Raw genomic sequence first — 19,086 nt, forward strand, 5'->3', positions numbered from 1 at the left:
ATATATATATGTATATATATATGATATCTTTGGCTACTGGAGATTTTTTTAAAACCCATACAATCCCGGGGTAGATGGGCCGAACTAATCGAAGAAGCTCGGAGTATATTAAGCAAAAGCGCGTGAGTAGGAGGAAAATCAATGAACACACACAGAAAACAAGTGGCACAGGTGTCCCAGAGGGAGGAGGAACATTTGGTAACTAATTTTCCTTTGGCTCCTCTCCTGCTTTTCTCTGCCATGGTCCCACAATTTTAGTTCTGGTTTTGGTTTGTTTTTATTATTATTTTTTTGTTTTGTTTTCCAGCAGATGAAGAAATGACAGAACAGGATAGGTGTCTTATGGTTTTTGGTTTCTTCTCAGGCCTGTTTAATTATGTTTCTCCTCAGTTGACTGTTGGCACCTGGTTCCTCTGTAAACTATACTCCTTGGCCTTCAGTCTCAGGTTGGCAATGCTGTTGGCCATGTGGATGCCCTGTGTAGGGCTACTGTTGGCACATGTGGCAGAATAAGTAGCCATGGCACTGTAGGGACAAAGGAGAGAGCAGGGAGAATAACAGGCATTAGTTTCACGAAGCTGCAAGTCTGTGCCCCAGATGGATGCCACTCTCGGGATGGGGGCAGGCAGGGGCGGGTGGGTTGGATGAGATGACCTCTGAGGTCCCTTCAGCCTCCTATTTCCATTGGTTTAAGGCACTTGGAAAAGGGTGGCGGTGTTTTTGGAGGATAGGGGAAAGCAGTGGAGAGTAGAATGAGGCAGGGGACAGGTACTTGGTGTGTGGGATCAGGGCGTAATGATTTATTGCTGGGGTGAGAGAAGAAAGCTGCATCTGTTGAATAGCAGGTGTTTCATCCACTGACCAGTAAAAACAGTACTCGATCCCTCTTTCTGCCTACATCCCTGGCCTAGGGGAGCAGTTAGGAAGAGAAGGAGGCATTTGAGGAGAAACGTTGTGCCTCCCTCGCTCTAAGGCAGCTGACTTTAATTCTAACACATTTTGGATAATCAGTTAATACCGTCTTAAGCAATGTACTTGGAGAACCACCCAAGATGACTTATCTGCTGTTCTTGGTTGGTAGTACCAAGTATTGCCAAGTTGGAAGGCTCCCATACTGATTGGCCTTGATTTGATAACTTCTCAAAAGGACTTGAGTAACCGTGTGCACTGCCTTTTGGGTCAGTTAGTTTGGAAATGTTGAAATTGAGAGAACCTAGAAAGTCTTCCGTGTCAGGAATCCTAACCTGTTTCGGGCTGTCCGTATTGCTGAGAAACACCTGAAGTTTTGTTTGTCATTGTCAGCGATGTTAATTAAGACCTGGGAACACCACTGGGCAGAAATTTGCAATTTGGTGGTTTACTGTTAATTGCATCCATGAATTTCTTTAAAAGGAAAAAAGTAATGGTTTCTTAAACTTGGACGCAAAAAATCCATTGCTGTATGTAAACAGTTAAAAGGGAACTCATTTTAATTAAATGAAAATGTTTCTAGTTGTTTCCAAGATTAGCAGAATCGCTTTCAACTGAGGGCTGGAATGAGACAGACTTATAAATGGAATGACATGTGCTCTTCCATTGCCTGCATTCCAGTGCAATTTTGTCAGCCACACAGGAGTTTGTGGTTTTGGGGGAATCAAGTGACAGACCAGAAGAAGAGAAAACTAAAGCTACTCTACACATACAGAGGCTGTATCATTAACACTTATTTGGGACACCGCATAGTCAGGACGTAAAGACCTACAATAGCCTATTTCAGCTCAGTTATTAGCAATTAACCCAGGAAAATTAGGTTAAAGAAATATAATATAATTAGTTCCACATCACTAGGTCTTTCCGGAAATATCCATCCTTAGTTTAAAATCTGTGTGTATGTGTATGTGTATCTTATGGCAGAAAGAAGAAGACTCAGAAGGGTTTCAGAAGATTCTTACATTCTTCTATGTCATTTTTGCCTGCCTCACTCTTACTCATTTCTGGTAGAGGATTGTAACTACCCTGCACACAGTTAGATTCTCCTACAGCACCTGTGCTGTTCTTTCTGGTACCTATTTCAGTTCCCCAAGCTCCACAGGTGAGAAACCACATCTGTCTTGTTCACCACTGTCTCCCCAGGCACTGAAGAAAGCATCTAGCGAATAGGTAAATAACTGAGCAATATCTAGATACAGTATGATTAAACTAATTCCAGCTCAATGTCATTTTTCTCTGTCATCCTGCTGTAAGTAATGATGTCTGAAAATATTTTACCAGTATGCTTGTATCCTTAGGAGCTAGTCCTTCCTGTTAATTTGGCTATCTTCATAGAATAAGCAAAATCAGAAGGGACATGACAAAAGCAGGGGCTGATGATTATTGCATATTCTTAAATTCATCAAAAAAAAAAAAAAGAATGACTACCAGTGCTGATGAGACTTAGAGAATAGATTATCAGTTCTACCACTGTCTATCAGAGACAGAGGCAGAAAGAGTCCCCAGTTAAGGCAGGTTTCAATGAAGAGTGAGATAAATGATCAGAACAACCCATTAAAATGAAACAAGTTTTTTCTTTACAATGTACCAAGAAATTTCATTTATTTTCCAAACCCACATACATACAATCATTTAATAACTATATGAATTGTGTGCTTCCATTCAAGACCCTGTCAGAAATAAATGCAACTCCGTAATCCTATACTCAAGAAATTTCTAGGATACACTGAAATCTAAGATTTCAAAGAAATTGATGATGTAAGTAGGTAAGAAAAGAGACAATTAGATTTGGGAAGTGTACCTAACTTCTAGATCATGAAATCAACCAAGTCAGCCTTTCTCAACCAGGTTTCTGTGAGATAATTAAACCCTATGATGGTACATAGTACCATTATTAAATGCGTATGAGAGAAGCTGCAATTGTGAGTTAGCTATAGTATTTGTTAAGTACTGAGAATGAAAATGAATGGCTTCTGGAAACAGTCGACTAAAACTCATGAGAGCATAAAGAATAAAATTCTCTTATGACAAATTGTAGATTGTCATGGAGTGTTGTGCTTTTAAGCACTTGGTCTAATTTTCTGAGTGATATGTTTTCATCCTTTGAGATTCTGGACAAGCAAACTCCTATTTAATAGATTCTCTCATTTTCTAAATGTGGTCCATTTTCCTCAGCAGACAAAGGGAATTAGAACCTTGGGGACATAGTTTACTGAAGATGCTGTTACTGTTTTCTAGAAATGTCTACTACAGTTGCGATTTCAATTTTATCTATTGCAGAACCATTTTGTAGTAGTTACTGTGTAGTTTACTAATATCATTCGTTATTCTAGTCTGAAGACTTACTATGGTAACACATTTCTTGGAACTACTGAGATTCTCTCTCCAGTGCAGGCTGGATATTAATATCTAATTGAGATGGATTTTGATCCATTTCCATCTCAAAACCAAATTAGTGGAAATTTGGGTTCTATTTTGCACAGGAGATTGGATTTTCACTGAGGTATTTTCCTTGAAGAGGCAGGCTGTTTCAGAGTTGAGACTAACACCCTGTCAGATTATACTGTGGGCTGTTATAAGGACACCACTATATAAGGACACCCTGGCAATGCCTTGTAAGATGTCCTCAAGCTAGTGGGACATGAGGATAAAAAAAGCAGTTGATATTCATGAGTGAGTTTTGCAGTTCCCTAGGAGCTTGGTAAGTGATAACATTTTCACTTGAGAAATGTTCAGGAAAGTTATAGACTCTCAAAACTTGATCTAAATTATCCCAGCATCGGATAGTCATAAGATACAAAATAAAACAACAGCGACAGTCTTAACTCACAGCCTCTTAACAAATGTTTAGACTATCTGACACTACAAGTGAGATTTTGTGCACATACCGGAGAATTATGAATCTGTTTTCCCCGAGTAGTTTGACATAGTTCTAGTTTCTCAACTTGAACTCAAGTAGGCAAGCAAGGAGCAGTCCTTTGACATACCAGTGACGAATAAGACTTGTTATAGGTCAGAAAAGACAGAATTAGTGGGTGGGTACTCCAAGAACAGCTTAGTCATTCTTTAAAAAATGGCACTAGAAGTAAGGTGGGGAGGACCCACTTGCAAAAGTGACAACAGATGCAAGAGAGGCTTGAGTATTCGTGACCACCTGTTTTCCATGTCACCAAAAACTTCTAAAGCTCTGCGTTAGGAAAAGAAAGAGAACTCTGAAACGTTTTCTCACAAGACAGAAAACAATGAGGGCAATAAGTTCTCTTCAACCAAATTTATAGGACCGTTCAAACCATGTCAAGTGACCAGGTCACCATTTCTTCTGATACAGGATGAAGCTTTCTGGGATGAAAAGGTGAGATTGAAACTAAGTGACTGCTATAGAGTAAGCAGGTGATAAGACCCAGAGCCCACTGACTGAGCCCCAGATATCCTGCCCACTGGTCTCGCTTTGTGACTTAGAACCACCTACATCCTCTAACAGGATGCCATCATGATGTGACTTCTGGGACTGGATTCATAGAGCTTGGCTAAAGCAACATTTCTATTTCATTTTTAAGAATGGGAAGTTCTTTGTGTCCATGACCAAGAAACTACACTGGCGAATAAAGAGCCCTGAAGAATTCTAGATGAAAAAGAAGTCCTCCTGTCCCATCCGTGGATGCAGCAAGTTTACACTGAGACTGGCATAGAGCTGGCACACTGATGTAAGCTTGACATTTTTCTCCCTCCTTCTCTGGAGACGTCTAACAGCTGGAGCACAGCCCTAGGCAGCAGAATGCTGGCCCCCAGCAGGCTTCCAGTTTGGCTCTCATGGGGGACAAATCATTTTTGATTATTTCAATCTCTCTTGAAATGATCAGGAGAGGCTGTGGGGAAGAGAGTGTTAGAAGGACTGCCAGACACCGACGAAGTATGGTGAACACTGTTCAGGGAACGATTTGAAAGCCAGGAAACGTGGGCAGCTGCCCCTCTCTTTCTGATCACCCACGAAGTCCCACAAATCACAAAACAACTGAGGAGAGCGGGGGGCACAATGAAACCTGATTCAGTTTTCAACTCCACCTTTGTTTTCTATGTGGCCCCTTTGGACAAACGATGACAAGCTGTTGAAAATCCCACCCCACACACAGATCTGCCAGGCCGAGAAGTCTGTGAGCTCCCTGAGACCCTAGGGTTTTCTAGCTCAGGATTTTCCCAAAGGCTGTGCAGCTCAAGGTTTTCACGACTCTGTCTGTGACATGGAAAGGTTGGAGACAGTCTCTTAGGTTTGTTCTTCTGTCAGTGCAAGAACAATGGAGGTGTACTTGCTTCGTCTAAGAAAATTCAATACAAGTTTTCCGGGAAATTTACTTTTAAAATGAGACGCCCATAAATCCTTTTGGAAGTGATCTTTCGTGATTCAGAGAATCATTTCTCGCTTCTGTTTTTAAAATTCAGAATTTGATTTTATTTTTTTTAAATGTACATTCAGCTCTTACAGCAGACACACTTGGACCTCATTTCACTGGTAAGCCTTCAGTGTACACTGCGTGTTCAGTGATGCTTCTGCCATTTTTAACTTTTCTTTCTACAGGTGTCCTATATAGGGAGCCTTACATCCTTCTAGTGTCACAACGATTTTTGTATTTCTTTTTTGAAATACACATTGCCAACCTATTGGTTCCAAACGCCCCTGGGAGATATGTAGTAGAACTGTTCCCAGCTCCATCTCAGATATGAGGCTCTATTAGGGGTGGATGACTCAACTGGCCCAAGAGAAGAACGTAGTTCCTCTGACCTCTGCCCCATACCTTACAGTCATCGAAAGCCTCACTATTCAGAGTATGTACCAGTGGCAGCAGCGTGGGTCACTTGGGGCAATGGAGATGCAGATCAAGTTGTGCCCCCAACTTACTGAAGCCGAGTCTGCATTGTAACACACTGCCTGGGGGTCTATATGTGCAGTCATCTCTGAGGCACCCTATTCTAGGCTAGCCAATGACCCTGAATTTCATGGATCCATCTTTTGCAACTCTGGTTGGTTTCCAATGGTATTCCCCACTCAAGGACTTCCCTGCTTTCATTTCTAGGTCTGCAAACCCCACTTTCTTGAACACACTTATTTCCCACTTAAACCCTACCCCCAACAGCCACCCCCTCCCCCCTCTGACAAGTTACCTTTTCAGTGTCTTCCGTTAGAATCCGTTATGAAGCCCCTCGTGTAAACAACATCTTGGGAGGGACGAGGATCTATTTTTGAAAGTGTGAAAGGGAGAAATGAGCCAAATGCGTTCAGCAGATGTCAGGCAAACTGTGACCATGATCAAATGAGGGGAGGCGTTTAGGGCAGGGGAACTGTGGGCAAGGAGAGCTGGCCTCCCTGTCACTTGTCATCCGTTTTCTTGGAAGCCCAGCCCTCCCTCTGGGAATGGTGCTCCAAACCAAGGCTGCAGAGCCAGGCTATTCTCTCTCTAGCACTTGTTAGGAAAGGATATCTCTGGGGAAAAGGTTTTAGACTCCTTCGTTTACAAGAACAGTCAGAAGACTAGGACTTGGTTAATTAGCGCTACCCAAGAGGCAAAGCGCGAGTCTTCCTAACGCGGGTGCTGGTGTGTGCTTTCATTCACCTAAGGAAAACCCTTCTGAGCTAAGCAGTGGGCGTGCATGCCAAACACAAGCTTCCTTCCACTGGCTCCGGAGAGATAAAGAAGACACCTGCCAGGATAGTAGTGCCCATGTTAGAGGATACCCTGCTCCTTCTGGTAACTCAGTTGCCTGCCTGATATCATCACCTCCAACACGCTCAAGTGCACAAACGAGCTCATGACATTTTAAAAATAGCATTGTGAACCATATGTCCCAGTTTGCCAGGGACAATCCCAGTTTAATGCCTGTTGTTCTCGTGTTATTATTAATAGCACTCCCCTTTCACTCTCAAAAGTGCCCCAGTTTGGATGATAAATTATACAGCCACCACGCTGGCTATAAAAGACACCCAGAAAAAAAATGTGTTGGCTATTTCCCATCCCATAATTCTGACCATATGCACACAATTGCTCTGAGTCTTGGTTTTCTCCTCTCTTCTTGCACGGGAGAGCTGTGGAAGTCAGCAAACTGTGCTGTCTGGCAAAAAACGTCCGCTCAATGTCCCTGGGTTGCATGACCAAGCCACATCCGTCACCCCAAGGGCCCGTCCACACACCTCAGAAGGTGGACCTCAGCTGCAGGCATGTGTCACTGATCTGAGACCGACCCTGAATCCAAAAGGCATGTTTACATAGTTTCTCAGTCTTACACGCTTTACTATTTTCAATATGACGTAAGGTCTAATTTGAATGAAAATATGGCCATGTTGGATGGAAACAGGGATCATTGGGTCTAATTCGGCATGCCGAAGGCTGAACCGTGGGCAAGTGTTCAGTCTCTTCTTTGGAACCAGAGCAAGGATAGAGCTACCACACAGGAGCGTTCCAAGGATTAACCAAGAGAAATGCCTTTTAATGAATGTCACATGTGATAACTAACTTGACATAGTAGTACCGACAGAAATAGAGAGTTATTTTCCATAATACAAAAGGTCTATCATTTCCTTTGCTTTCCATCACTTGTTTTTCTTTCATATTTCCTTAACAAGGCTTCTATTTCCTGCCAAGCTTCAAAAATGTGACATCATAAAGAATTTTGGTTCTAAACATAGAAGAAAAATCTCCGAGTAACAGAATAGCTTTTTGCCACTTTTAGGAATTAACCAAAATAGAAACACTTCAGTCAACATTGGGTCAAAAACATTATTATTGATTAAATTACTGCTTTAAACCATCATTTTTCTACTTATATTTGGAGATTAACTTATTCTTCATACAGAATATGAACAATCAGAGTCTATGAATTTTTTAATTATTATTATTTTTTTACAAACTCTGTATCTAAGAGAGAAATGATATACAAGTATACCATGAAATGAGTAAAACGTACTAGATTATATAATTTTAAGTGAAAAGAGCAGAATACAAAATAATATGTACACTACATCTACACTATATAAAATACTGAACTCTAATTGCAAAAAATAAACAAACTAGTTATGTCAAGATGGTGGAATTATGAGTGTTTTTCAAAAACGTATCTAGGATTTCTACATAATCTTTCAAATTAAAATAGAACATTTCCCTCCAAAAAGGCAAACATAAATTGCATGTAAATAATTTCAGTTAGATGCCCATATGCAAAAAAAATATATGATGCAGGCACTGGGGCTTGAACTTCTGCTGAGGTCCAGGTAATCTAACGCAGTATAAATTCAGGAAGACTTTCACCCCCACACGTGCAGTGTACTGCTCTCAGCCTCTCACTAGTAAGCACCACTTGACAGCCATCTGGATTGTTTAGAGCTGGTGTGAAAAGTTCCTACTTAGGATCCAGGCAGAAAAGGGAGCAATACTTTCTGGTTGGGACCAAACTCAAACGAGAGACCTTGATACGTCAAGCTTGGAACCACATCCATTTCACGAGCCACTTAGCAAGTCTAGGAACTATTGATATTTATCAGAGAAACAAAGCGGTCTTCCACGTATTTAAAATATTAAAAAGGAGGTGATTTCACAATGGTCTTCAAAATGCATCTTTCGTGAATTCTACGGGAGAGGCATCTACATTTATCAATAGTACACAGAGATATGACTAATCTTTTGAAATCAGCAAGGCATACCACGTCGGAGAGCAGTAAGAATTTCCAGTTTCCTATGCATGGTGTCTCTACGTACTAAGACCAAAGTAGTTCAGGCTAATTTCACCATTTGAGGAGGGGTGTTTAAAAGAGCTTTCCAATGCACTGATCGTGTTTCTTTCAAGGAACCGATTTGGAACAGACAGACCATTTAGGTGAGGTCTTTTGCTTTGACAGAGTGATCAATGTTTGAAAAGTGTTTGCATTTCACAGCTGTGCCCTTTCACATCAGCAGTTGAGCTTCAACTGGGGGATAATCTCCTATAATTAATTTCAAACATCTCCTTAACCCATTAGTTAACCTTAACAATAAAAAGTTAACCAAAGCATAATCAATGACTTTGTAACTAGCTCTCTCTCCACGGCAGTCAGCCAGAGAGAACACATAGCCTCGACATGGTTTCTAGGAGTATTCAGATTTAGGTTCAAATAAAGGCACTTTAGACTGAGGACAATGCTTTATGAAGTTGTGTCTTGGCTTCCCTCTGGCACTAACCTAGAGTTTCTGAACAGAATAGTAACTGGAGGTTAAAAGCCTCTCTGAGACATTGAAATCGTACTCTGCTATTTGCTTCTTTAAGTTTTTGCACCTTTTAACTATAAGTTTAGTGTCTTATACGTTGTTTTTATATGTTCACAAAACCCACACAAATAAACTGATCCCCAAAGAACTTCAGAGAAGCAGATAAGATTTAGCAATAGAATAGGAAGGCATTTTGGATCGGAAGACATCCCCACCTACTAACAGAGAACCGTGGGCGTAAAAGTGATCAGAATGGTCTTGGATTTTCTTTCCTTCTCTCTCTGTCTCTGCTTCTCTCCATTCTTTCCTCCCTGTCTCCCTCCCTACCTCCCTCCCTTCTTTCCTTCTTTCCTTTTCATTTAAAATCAGTTTCACTGTGAAGTTTGCCTGTGGTCCTATACCTCAAACCTTACAAATTAAATGACTACTTGAACATAGTTAAACAAATCTATCTGGAATTTGGAAAAGGAGTAAAGTTTTGTTCCAGAATGGTTGCAAGAGGGACTCTGGGCATAGCTTAAGAATCTTTTCTTTTAGAACCTTTCCCATCTTGGAAACCTTTGCATGAGTTCCTGAGTCCAAGAGGTGATTGCTGGTGGCCTGCCCCTCTGTCTTCTGCCCCAACCCTGCTCCTGGGGCAACTAGTAATTCTGTGAAAACTCTGGGGAAGTCAGCAAGTTGAATGTCTCTGAAGAGGTTAACCCAGTAAGAAATGTCAGCAGCTGCACAAGCAGCTTTGAACGTGACCGACCGCTGAGAAACATGTGGAAGTGGAGCAAGGGAGAATGGGCCAGTCATTCACCTGTACGGAGAGGCCGTCCCCCAGGAGAGATAATCGGTGGGTCTTGGAGCAGGACGAGGCACGATGGGCTGCTCCACAGCAGTCACTTCTCCTGAGTAGGATTTGAGGAGGGAAGCGTTTTTATTGGCCAGCATGGCTCTCTCGTTCCTGCGGAATTTGGCTCTTCGGTTCTGAAACCACACCTGGAAGATTGTTGGGAGGAGAGAAGGGCATGAGGAGGGAGAGGAAAAACAAACAAGAGGCGGTTACATGAAATGAAGTCCTCGTTGATTTTACTGGACAACGCCTTCCGAGGAAGATGGAAGGCAGGTATGGAATTCTGCAGAGAATAAGAGAAATACGCCATGATCCTCTCCTGGTGGGCCATGTGAGAGAGCTCTTATAACAGGGCCAGGGGGTGGTACTTCCAGTCATCAAGACTCCGGAGGTAAAATCCATGACTAACCCATGAGATAGCAAAACATGGTGTATTATCCCTGTTGTAATTGCAGTCAAGGAAAAGAAGAAAAAAATCTCCTTAGACTTCTGCCTCAGAGACAATGACATTTTGTTTGTTTGTTTGTGTGTGTGTGTGTGTGTGTGTGTGTGTGTGTGTGTGTATGTTTTCAAAATCCTTTGAAAGGCAAAAACCTCATGTGCTTTCATAATGCTGATGAAATATATAAAGAAAATTCTCCATCTTCCCAAAAGTAGACCTTGCGACAAGACTTTAAAAAGCAGACGGTGTAGTCGGGAGGTGCAAGGAACACGGGAGAGTGAGGAAGTAGTGGAGAAGAAAAATGACCACTACAGAGAGTGCTAAGTCCGCTCCCCTGTGGAGGCCTAGACCCACGGGATAGACTCATGCAGGACACACCCTCCCACAAGGGGGAGCGAGCTGAGGATTTGTACCCTGGCTCCTGAAGTTCTAGAAACTTGTGAAAGGGAAATGAAGTTATTAAAGTTTGGAAGTTGAATGGAGTACATTCCAAGGTAGGGTTCCAGGGATATGAGTGCTGCTGCCATCATCATTGGCTACAGCTAATAATACATCTACCATTTATTAAGTGCTCCTAGGGCTAGGAACTTATATGAGCCTGTCCCATACATTATTTCTAGTTATCATGACCATTCCATATATTGGGTTTTATTGTTTCTATTTTAGAATTGAAGAAACAGATTCCATGAGATCATGCAATCTGTTGACGTTCACACAAATAATAAGTGGCAGAGTTTTTGAGCTCAAGATCATCTGACTCATGAACCTACAATTCTTCCGGATAGCCATGGAGTTTTATTCACTCGTTTACTCATTCTAGAAATCTCTATGGAGTGCTCTGTGCTAAATGCTGGGAACAGAGAGATGCAATTCTGCTTGTAAGCAGCTCAGACTATTAAAAAATGACAGATATGCAAATTTGAAAAACTGCAAAGTGAGAGTTTTAGGTGCAATTATAGAAACGTATGACAAGGTATGAGAGAAAGAAATTCTAGGGCATAGACTGGGACAGCTGCACAGATCCAGGGGGCAACATTTATAGAAAATCCCCTGGGTTCGGTGCCCCGTGAAAGGCACGGGGTGGGGGAGGGGACATCAGTGAAGGCAGAGTCTGGACACCGCTTTCCTTGCTTTGCAGACACCGAGCTCGTTGCTTCTACTGTGCCCTTCCCATTGCTACTAGAGTTATCGTGTTGAGTGCATATGTAATTTTGCCGTGCTGTATATCATCCATGGGCTCCCCGTCACTCACCAAATGAAATCACAATGTTTTACCATAGAACAAAGACTGGTCAGGAATGAGCTCTTTGTCCACCAATCCAGCCACATCTGGCATCACTTGGACCTCGTGCACTGGCCCTCTAGCCTTCCAACTTCTGCCCCAGGCTCAAGACTATCTCAGGATTTGGTTGTTTCCCACCTACATATATTCACACCAAATACTCCCCCTGCCTGTGAAATTCTTCCTCTCTGCCCAGGTATCAAAAGACATGTTTTTCAAGATTCAACTTTAACATTAACTCCTTCGTGAAATGTTGTTATGTTAAGAACACGACCTTAAAATCCAGCAGAATTGGATAAAAATACTGGCCACACAACTTTCAAGATTTGTCCTCGGATAGTTATTTAATTTCTCTGATTGTTTATCTCCCACGTAAACGGAGATAATGACACCAACACACAGGGTAGTTGTGAGAGTTAATGCAGTCTGAGTGATTGATATTGATTGATATATGTGTGTTCTCTCTCTTCCTCCCCAAGAAGATTTGATCATTCCTTCCTCTGGTCTATCACTAATTCTTTTTAAATTTTGTTTTGTTCTATTGTTTCCTTTTTTTAATCACTAATTCTTGAACATTTCTTTAATGTAGGATTATCTTACTATGTCATAACAGTGTAATATGTACATTTGTCTTCTCTATCCCCAGTCTGTGACATTCTTACAGAAGGGCCAATCAGGGTCTTATTCAGCCCCAGAAAACCAAGATTGGTTCCAAGAGTGTAATAGGTGCTTGATACATGTTAGAGGCCAAAAAAAAAAAAAAAAAACAAAAAAAAAAAAAAAAAAAAATGAATTGTGCAAAGATGATAAGATATGGCTTCCATCCAAGAGGACGTCACAGTCTAGTTAGGGAAGTTGGCCCACATACAACTCAATATTCTACATGTCATGTTGTGATAAGTGCCATATGTATAAAGGAGGCCAGAGCTGGAAGGGAGTGGTACATTTGGGAAAAAGGGAGGCTTCATAGAGGAAGAAGAAAGTTATGGAGGGAGAATTCTGGCCTGCTCGCCTGGGAAATGTTCACAACCCTGAAAGCCATTAGAACGTGGTGAGAAAGGAGGAAAATAAAAAAGTTTCAACATATGAGAAAGGCATTTAATTATCGTTGTGATGGGGCCAGAATAGCTCCCCACCCCACAATTGTTCTTTCCCATTTTTCTTTTTTTCATTTCCAGTAGCCTGTCCGAGTTCCTTATGTAAAGTTCAGATCACCACCACAAAAGTGGTGCTTTCTGGTACTGTGGGTTATCGGTCTGAAGTTATTCACTCGACCACTGCAGGCCAAGTCTGGGGCATAAAAGATATGGGGTTTCAAAGGAGAAAAGAAGGGATTAAAGAGTACAAACAGAGCACGTTTGGAGAGCTGTGGTAAGCGGCATGGGGGAAAAGGATGTGGGAGACCAGCCTCAGCATTCTGCTTTGGATGGGAGGATGGATGAAGAGAGCAAAACTCAGTTTTGTCCCTGTGATCACTATACCTGAGCAAGAGAGCTCCAAGCCCCCCTGAAATGCACACCTCACTCGTGCCTTCCAACCTCCTGTCGATGCCATCACGGCACCCAGGCAACTTTCTCCTTTCATCACTGACATTCTTTTTCTTTTTCTCCTGGGGAGCACTTCTAGGGGAGGTCTCTGTTTCCCACGGGGAAAGCATTTGCATACTTTCTCTCCAGGCTGAGGGACTTCCAGGACTTAACTAAGGTATTTCCTTAACTCAGCAGATACCTCTCTCAGTGTACCAAGCTTCCTGGCAGAGGTCCTACCTCAAGGCTCTTAGGGTCCACTCAAGTCCCCCGGCAGGCCAGAGGGTTACTATTTGCAGAAAAAAATCTTTCCAGCCCAGACCGAACACAGACGTACAAACAATAATTTCTTCAGGAAGACAAGACAGATTTGGGCCACTCCCCTTATCAAAACAGCAGCCTACCACTGGGAACATGGAAGTAACAAGATCATGACTTTCAGCAGGGAGAGCAAAGCACTACAAGAAGAAGCATTTAAGCCAGGAGAACTCGTATTTAGGCACAGTCTGCGGTAGTGCTGAAAAGCATAACGTCTGGATCTGAGTATCCGTGTTCAAATCCTAGTTCAGCCACTTCTGAGCTGTGCGACATTGGGCAAAAAAATACTTTCACTGCTCTGTACCTCAGTTTCCTCATCTGCAAGATGAAGAATACTAGCCACCTCATTGAATCGCTGTGAGGGTTAAACAGATTTGTTTATGGAAAGAACTTAGAAGAGTACTTGGCACATAAAGGCTCAAGTAGTGTGACTTACATTATCGTCATTATTCCTACTAATTACAAGTTGTATTGTTTATTGACATGTCACGGCCTTATGTTGGAAAGAATTGCTGTTCTCTCTTGACCTTGTTGTACGTGCCCTTAGTCTTCTTCACAGAAACTCAAACTCCTCTACTTGAATGTGTTCTCAGCGTCGTTCCTGAGTACAAGGTCTGTAATGTGTTCATTTCCCACTCTCAGTGCCCACAAACATGTGCATGGATAACACGTTTCTTAAAGGTTTGTACCTTCCCAAAGTCTCAGGAGGAAAACGGAGGTGGGGGTCCGAGAATTCACCTCTTTGGCCACCCTACAGCTCAAGTTGAAATCTGGGGGGTCAAGTGCTCAGCGGGACGGTGTTTATAACATGAACCTGAAAGGGTGAGAAACGATGAGGAAGGGGCAGATCTGTAGAAGGCATCACCCGCCCCGCCTAAAGGCATGGAAGTTGGTTTTTCAAAACACTGTGCTGCATAAAGAAACATAGTTAGAAACGGATTCTGTGCCTACGCTGTCCAGTCTGAAACCTAGAGCTCGTGTTGTGAAACAGCCGCAGAGATGAGGCTGTGAGGTTACCTGCACTCTGGCCTCCGTGAGGTTCACTCGGCGGGCGAGGTCTTCCCGCACGAAAGCATCAGGGTAGTGGGTCCGCTCGAAGACGCGCTCCAAAGCCTGCAGCTGGCTGCTGTTGAAGGTGGTCCGGTTCCTCCGCTGCTTTCTCTTCTTCTTTTCCTCTGAGTTCAGCTGATCGTCTGGAATAGAAGACATGGATGATAAAGAACTGATGTCACGTTGGGGGTCCCCGTTTACACTTCTGTACTATATATCTACAGTGAGATGTTGCTTCCTTTGCTCTCATCCTTATCAAAGGGCTACAGCCCGAAGCTCCTTTCATGTGCAAATGGGGCCACAGGTGCTTGCAACTTCCGAGGCCAAGAACCCCAGTCATTCTGACCACTGGTTGTGGCTTTGAAATCTGGAACCAGACCAGAGCTGTCACAAGGACATTTCTTGCATGCTCCTTGAAGTCTGCGTTGTCCAGGAGGCTAAAGGAAAAGTTTACTGCTACCCAGATTCTCTGCACTTCTCTAGAGATGGGAAATAGAAGAACAGTAGATCGCTTTGGACCTTATTGGTCTTTAACAATATTATATTCATTCATATAGTTTCAGAACCAAGGACACCAACTGTGTCCTGGTTCCTTCTCCTCAACATACCCACCCAAACACAAAGGCAGCGTTGTCGATGAAAAACCGTGTTCAAACTGACGAGAAGGATGTCTGTTTCACCATGCCTTCTCTTGGAATCAACTAGTAATTCCTACCTGCCTTTGCTCGTTGCCCCGTGCTGATGCTGAGACAGGCTTCAGAGCTACTGCAGCCTAAGCCCACAGTGGCTGGGCCTCACCCTATTGCTGTGAGAACTCAAGATGAGGGAATAGAACTGAAGGATCTCTGAAACCATTTCACCCAAAAATTGAGTCCTAGGGCCCTGACATCTTAGGAGAATCATGGCCCCATATTTTCACCTGTCAAGTTCCCTCCCTGGTTATTTCTGAGTTCCAGCACCGTGGCAAGCTGACTAGCTAGCCTGCCCACAGCAGTAAGAGAGCTGTGCGCTCCTGTCCTGACATCCCCATGCAGCCCTGGCAGGAATGATGGATGTGTGAAGCTGAGCAGAATAGCAGGTGTGCTAACGCACCATCAAGCTGTCACCCTGAGGCCCAGACCACCACAGAGTAAATCTGTGCCTTGCACAGATTTACACACCAAGCTACCGAGGCCCTAGTCACATACCGGCCCGATGAACTGGGCTTACACTTCCAAGAGCTCTCCCCAAAGAGACTCAGCCCAAAGAAAAATATGAGGGTGAGAGAAGATGGAGAGAAAGGAGAGCTTAGCCACTCGCTCCACTTTCAGCAGAAAGTAGCTCTCAGCCATTTTCCCCAACATGTAAAGTCTCCTGATCATCTCTGACCACAAACACACAACACACACAAAAGCATCACTTGCACGAATCATGATAGCCTAAGAAATGTGCCGCCTACCTGAACTCCAATAGCATTCTTCTTACAAATTGAGGGCGTGTTCTAGATCTGGATGTGGATTCATAGTGTAGCTTAAATCCAGGAGCTCCTTGCCCAGATCTCTGTGCCTGCCTAACAACCGAGGCCTCTAAGTCTTTTGGATCCAAGCCCCCTACCTCATGAAGACTGCATCACCAGGAAAGCCCTTGCACCCTAGAACAGAGAGGGCATGTTTCCTCTGGACATTCAGAGCACCCAGGTATAGTAAGTACTTGTTGAATTTGTTTTCAGGAAAAATGGGAAACTTCTCTTTAAAACCTGTGTCTACGGAAAACAAACAAACAAACAAAGAACCATGTGATCTCAACCACATTCCTCCAGCCAAGAAGCTGTGGACACCCATTCTCTCAGCTTCCTGGTTAGTCATGGCCGGCCGCCTTTCTGGTTCTTTGTACTTGAGCTAATGGTTCTCATGTGAAAGCACTGTTGTGTCACCCTCAGTAACAGTGTCAAGTCGGTGGCATCTTGAGAATGGAGCCATGATTTCTGGGAGCCCTCCAGGCCTGGAATATGCAAACCAACACCCCTCATTATACCACTAGTTAGGTATTAGCAAAATTGGTTTACAATAATCTCCACACTAGAATTCAAGCACCTAGGATCAACCACCTTTGAGCAGTTGCTTTGAGTTCATTCTCTCCTTCCTATTTGAATATTTGGAGGCATTCCTGGTGTTCCCATTCTCTTTCCCCAATTTTTTGTCTACAGTTCTATGTCTGGTACTTTGGGTCTCTCGAGGTCATGCAGGTCTTTACAAAAACATCACAACCATTATTTCATGCTCCCATTAAACAGAAGTCTGCAAAAAATCCTTAGCTTCTGTATCTACTCCAGATTGAGACCAATTGGACAGACTGTAGACGACTATTTTTAATCCCATAAAGAAATCGCTTATTCAGCCAACCCCATGATGTGTTTTCTTCCCTCAAAGGGAAGCACTTTCTCAGGTGTAACCACAAATTCCAAATCATTTATGCTGTTCGTAAGCCTGGTTTTTCTTGTACTGCCAAACTGTGATCGAGAACAAGGACATTTGATGTTTTGTTCTTAGTTCTATAACCTACTACAGAATCTCTCAGTGATTCTTTGAAATCTTCCCATTCCCGCAGACCCAACTGATTGTCCACCATAAACCACCCACTCCCCCGACGTGGGAGTCAGGGAAATGGAGAATGATAGTTTATGACAGAGAATAAATAGCTACGGTGACCTGACACAGAAGTTTCCCAGTGAATGTTCTTGTTGTTTTTAACAAATGAAAACACTAGTCCGGATCCTGTGGAAGGTGAGAAAAGACACACAAATGACAGGGGTGCACGGCGTCTGGATCTGGCAAATGTCCTTCAATGTGTGAGTGTAACAGAAAGAGACAGTGAGGGGACAACAGAGGCAGCTTGAGTGGCAGCCCTGGGCACATCTGTCTTTGCTCACGAGTCACAAAGTGTGAGCTCCCCATCCCCTCCCCCCAACACACAAGAACAGGACCCAGTGCAGTCTCCTCACAGCATGAGAGAAAATGTAAACATTTCAGAGGTTTATGTGGGGGCGGGGGGCATCTGAAGGGCCTGTGATAAGCTCTTTATCAGATTCTGGACTCTGACTGCACAGAAGTGGAAGCGGTTTATTGTTATCGCTACTGGAAGATCATCTTTCTTATGAAAACAGCTCCAGCAGAGGTTAATTTGGAAACATGCTGTCCAACGATACTGACGTCGGACTGGACATGAGGCAGCCTCTCATTCTTTGGAATTCTGAAGTGGGTGGGATTCACCAAGCTGTGGAATAACCATAGGGCACATGGACACATTCTTATCAAAATCATAGCGTTTCAAATCCCAGGTGTCTATGGATGATATGTTTGTGTGAGGTATGGATGCCTGAGGAAATTGCAAGTGTGAAGTTATTGACAAGTTTTCTAATCGAAACAAGCAAAATGACCTTCGGAACAGGTGTATTTTTCACTTGGGCTCACAAATCATAAAATATCATCGCCAAATGAAACCAGGGAGACTGTCTAATTCAATTTGACAGAGGAGGAGAATGAGGCCTAGAAGAGTGAACTGACTTGCCCCAAATCACAATACAAGTTGTGACAGAGCCAGGACTCCTTATTGCACGCCACTCTCAAGAGCAGGTGACTATATACGTGTCTAAGATGAGCAATGAAGCCTTAGAGATGGAAAACAAAACAAAACACGCTATCCTGGGTGAAATTTTGTGAGAAAGACAGGTTTTTCCATTCTAGCTGTAGAAAGAGGGTCTAAGAAAGAGAGTCCATGTGTGTCACATGTTGTCATTTGCACCAGAATAGCCATTAAAAAAATGCAACCATTCTCATCTAGAATAGCTGCGTTGGTCCAGGTGTTCTTGAATTTTCCTTTTCAGTGGCCTCCATAGGTCCTTGCTTCATCAATTAACTATGGTCAGAGTTATTTCAGCACAGTACCAAACCCCCATTTGCCATCTTCTCTCCACCTCCATCCTGGCTCTTTTTACTTCATTTTAGGACCCAGTTCAAAATCTCTGTTTCCTATGACACATCTCAAATCTTGAGTCCTTTATAAAACTTCACTGAGAACTCCCATCCATATTGACCTCTCAATTCTCTAAATTGCTGTTTATATATATTTGAGTATGTAATCCAGTGCTTTTTTAAGATTATGGTTCATTTCTTTCTATGGAAATGTTTTGTCACCTCAATGCATTCAGGTATCCCTATAGAAAACAAATAAGATCTCTAGATAAATTAAATAACAATAAAATTTGAAGGAGTTACAGTAGTATTGTGGTATAGGAACAGTCACAGAAAATTAGAACTTTGTTGATTCATCTGAATTTTTGAAGTACTGAATAATTTCTGAATCCCAACTGTTCTTTTTAACAGCGCACACATAGCAAGTGATTAGGCTAACATTATCTTTCGTCTATGGATAATGTTACATCTGGGGGAAAAAAA

The 19,086-nt window shown here is 42.8% G+C and overlaps 1 protein-coding gene across 2 annotated transcripts in view; it reads right to left on the reverse strand.

Annotated features, from left to right (window-relative positions):
• Positions 1 to 245: 245 nt before the first annotated feature.
• The window catches only part of PRRX1 (paired related homeobox 1), a 68,050-nt gene continuing 49,209 nt past the window's right edge, over positions 246 to 19,086 (reverse strand). The window contains exons 2-5 of one of the 2 annotated variants that reach the window (XM_081025637.1): positions 14,621 to 14,796; positions 10,000 to 10,181; positions 6,127 to 6,198; positions 304 to 525 (exon numbers count right to left, since the gene is read on the reverse strand). In XM_081025637.1, the coding sequence (XP_080881763.1) occupies positions 6,144 to 6,198; positions 10,000 to 10,181; positions 14,621 to 14,796 (413 nt within the window). In that variant the 3' untranslated portion in view covers positions 304 to 525; positions 6,127 to 6,143. Of the gene's footprint in view, positions 526 to 6,126; positions 6,199 to 9,999; positions 10,182 to 14,620; positions 14,797 to 19,086 lie in introns of both variants that reach the window. The other variant, XM_081025636.1, reaches the window with a different exon arrangement.

Source organism: Rhinolophus hipposideros (genome assembly GCF_964194185.1).
Source record: "Rhinolophus hipposideros genome assembly, chromosome: 19".
Taxonomy (NCBI): Eukaryota; Metazoa; Chordata; class Mammalia; order Chiroptera; family Rhinolophidae; genus Rhinolophus; species Rhinolophus hipposideros.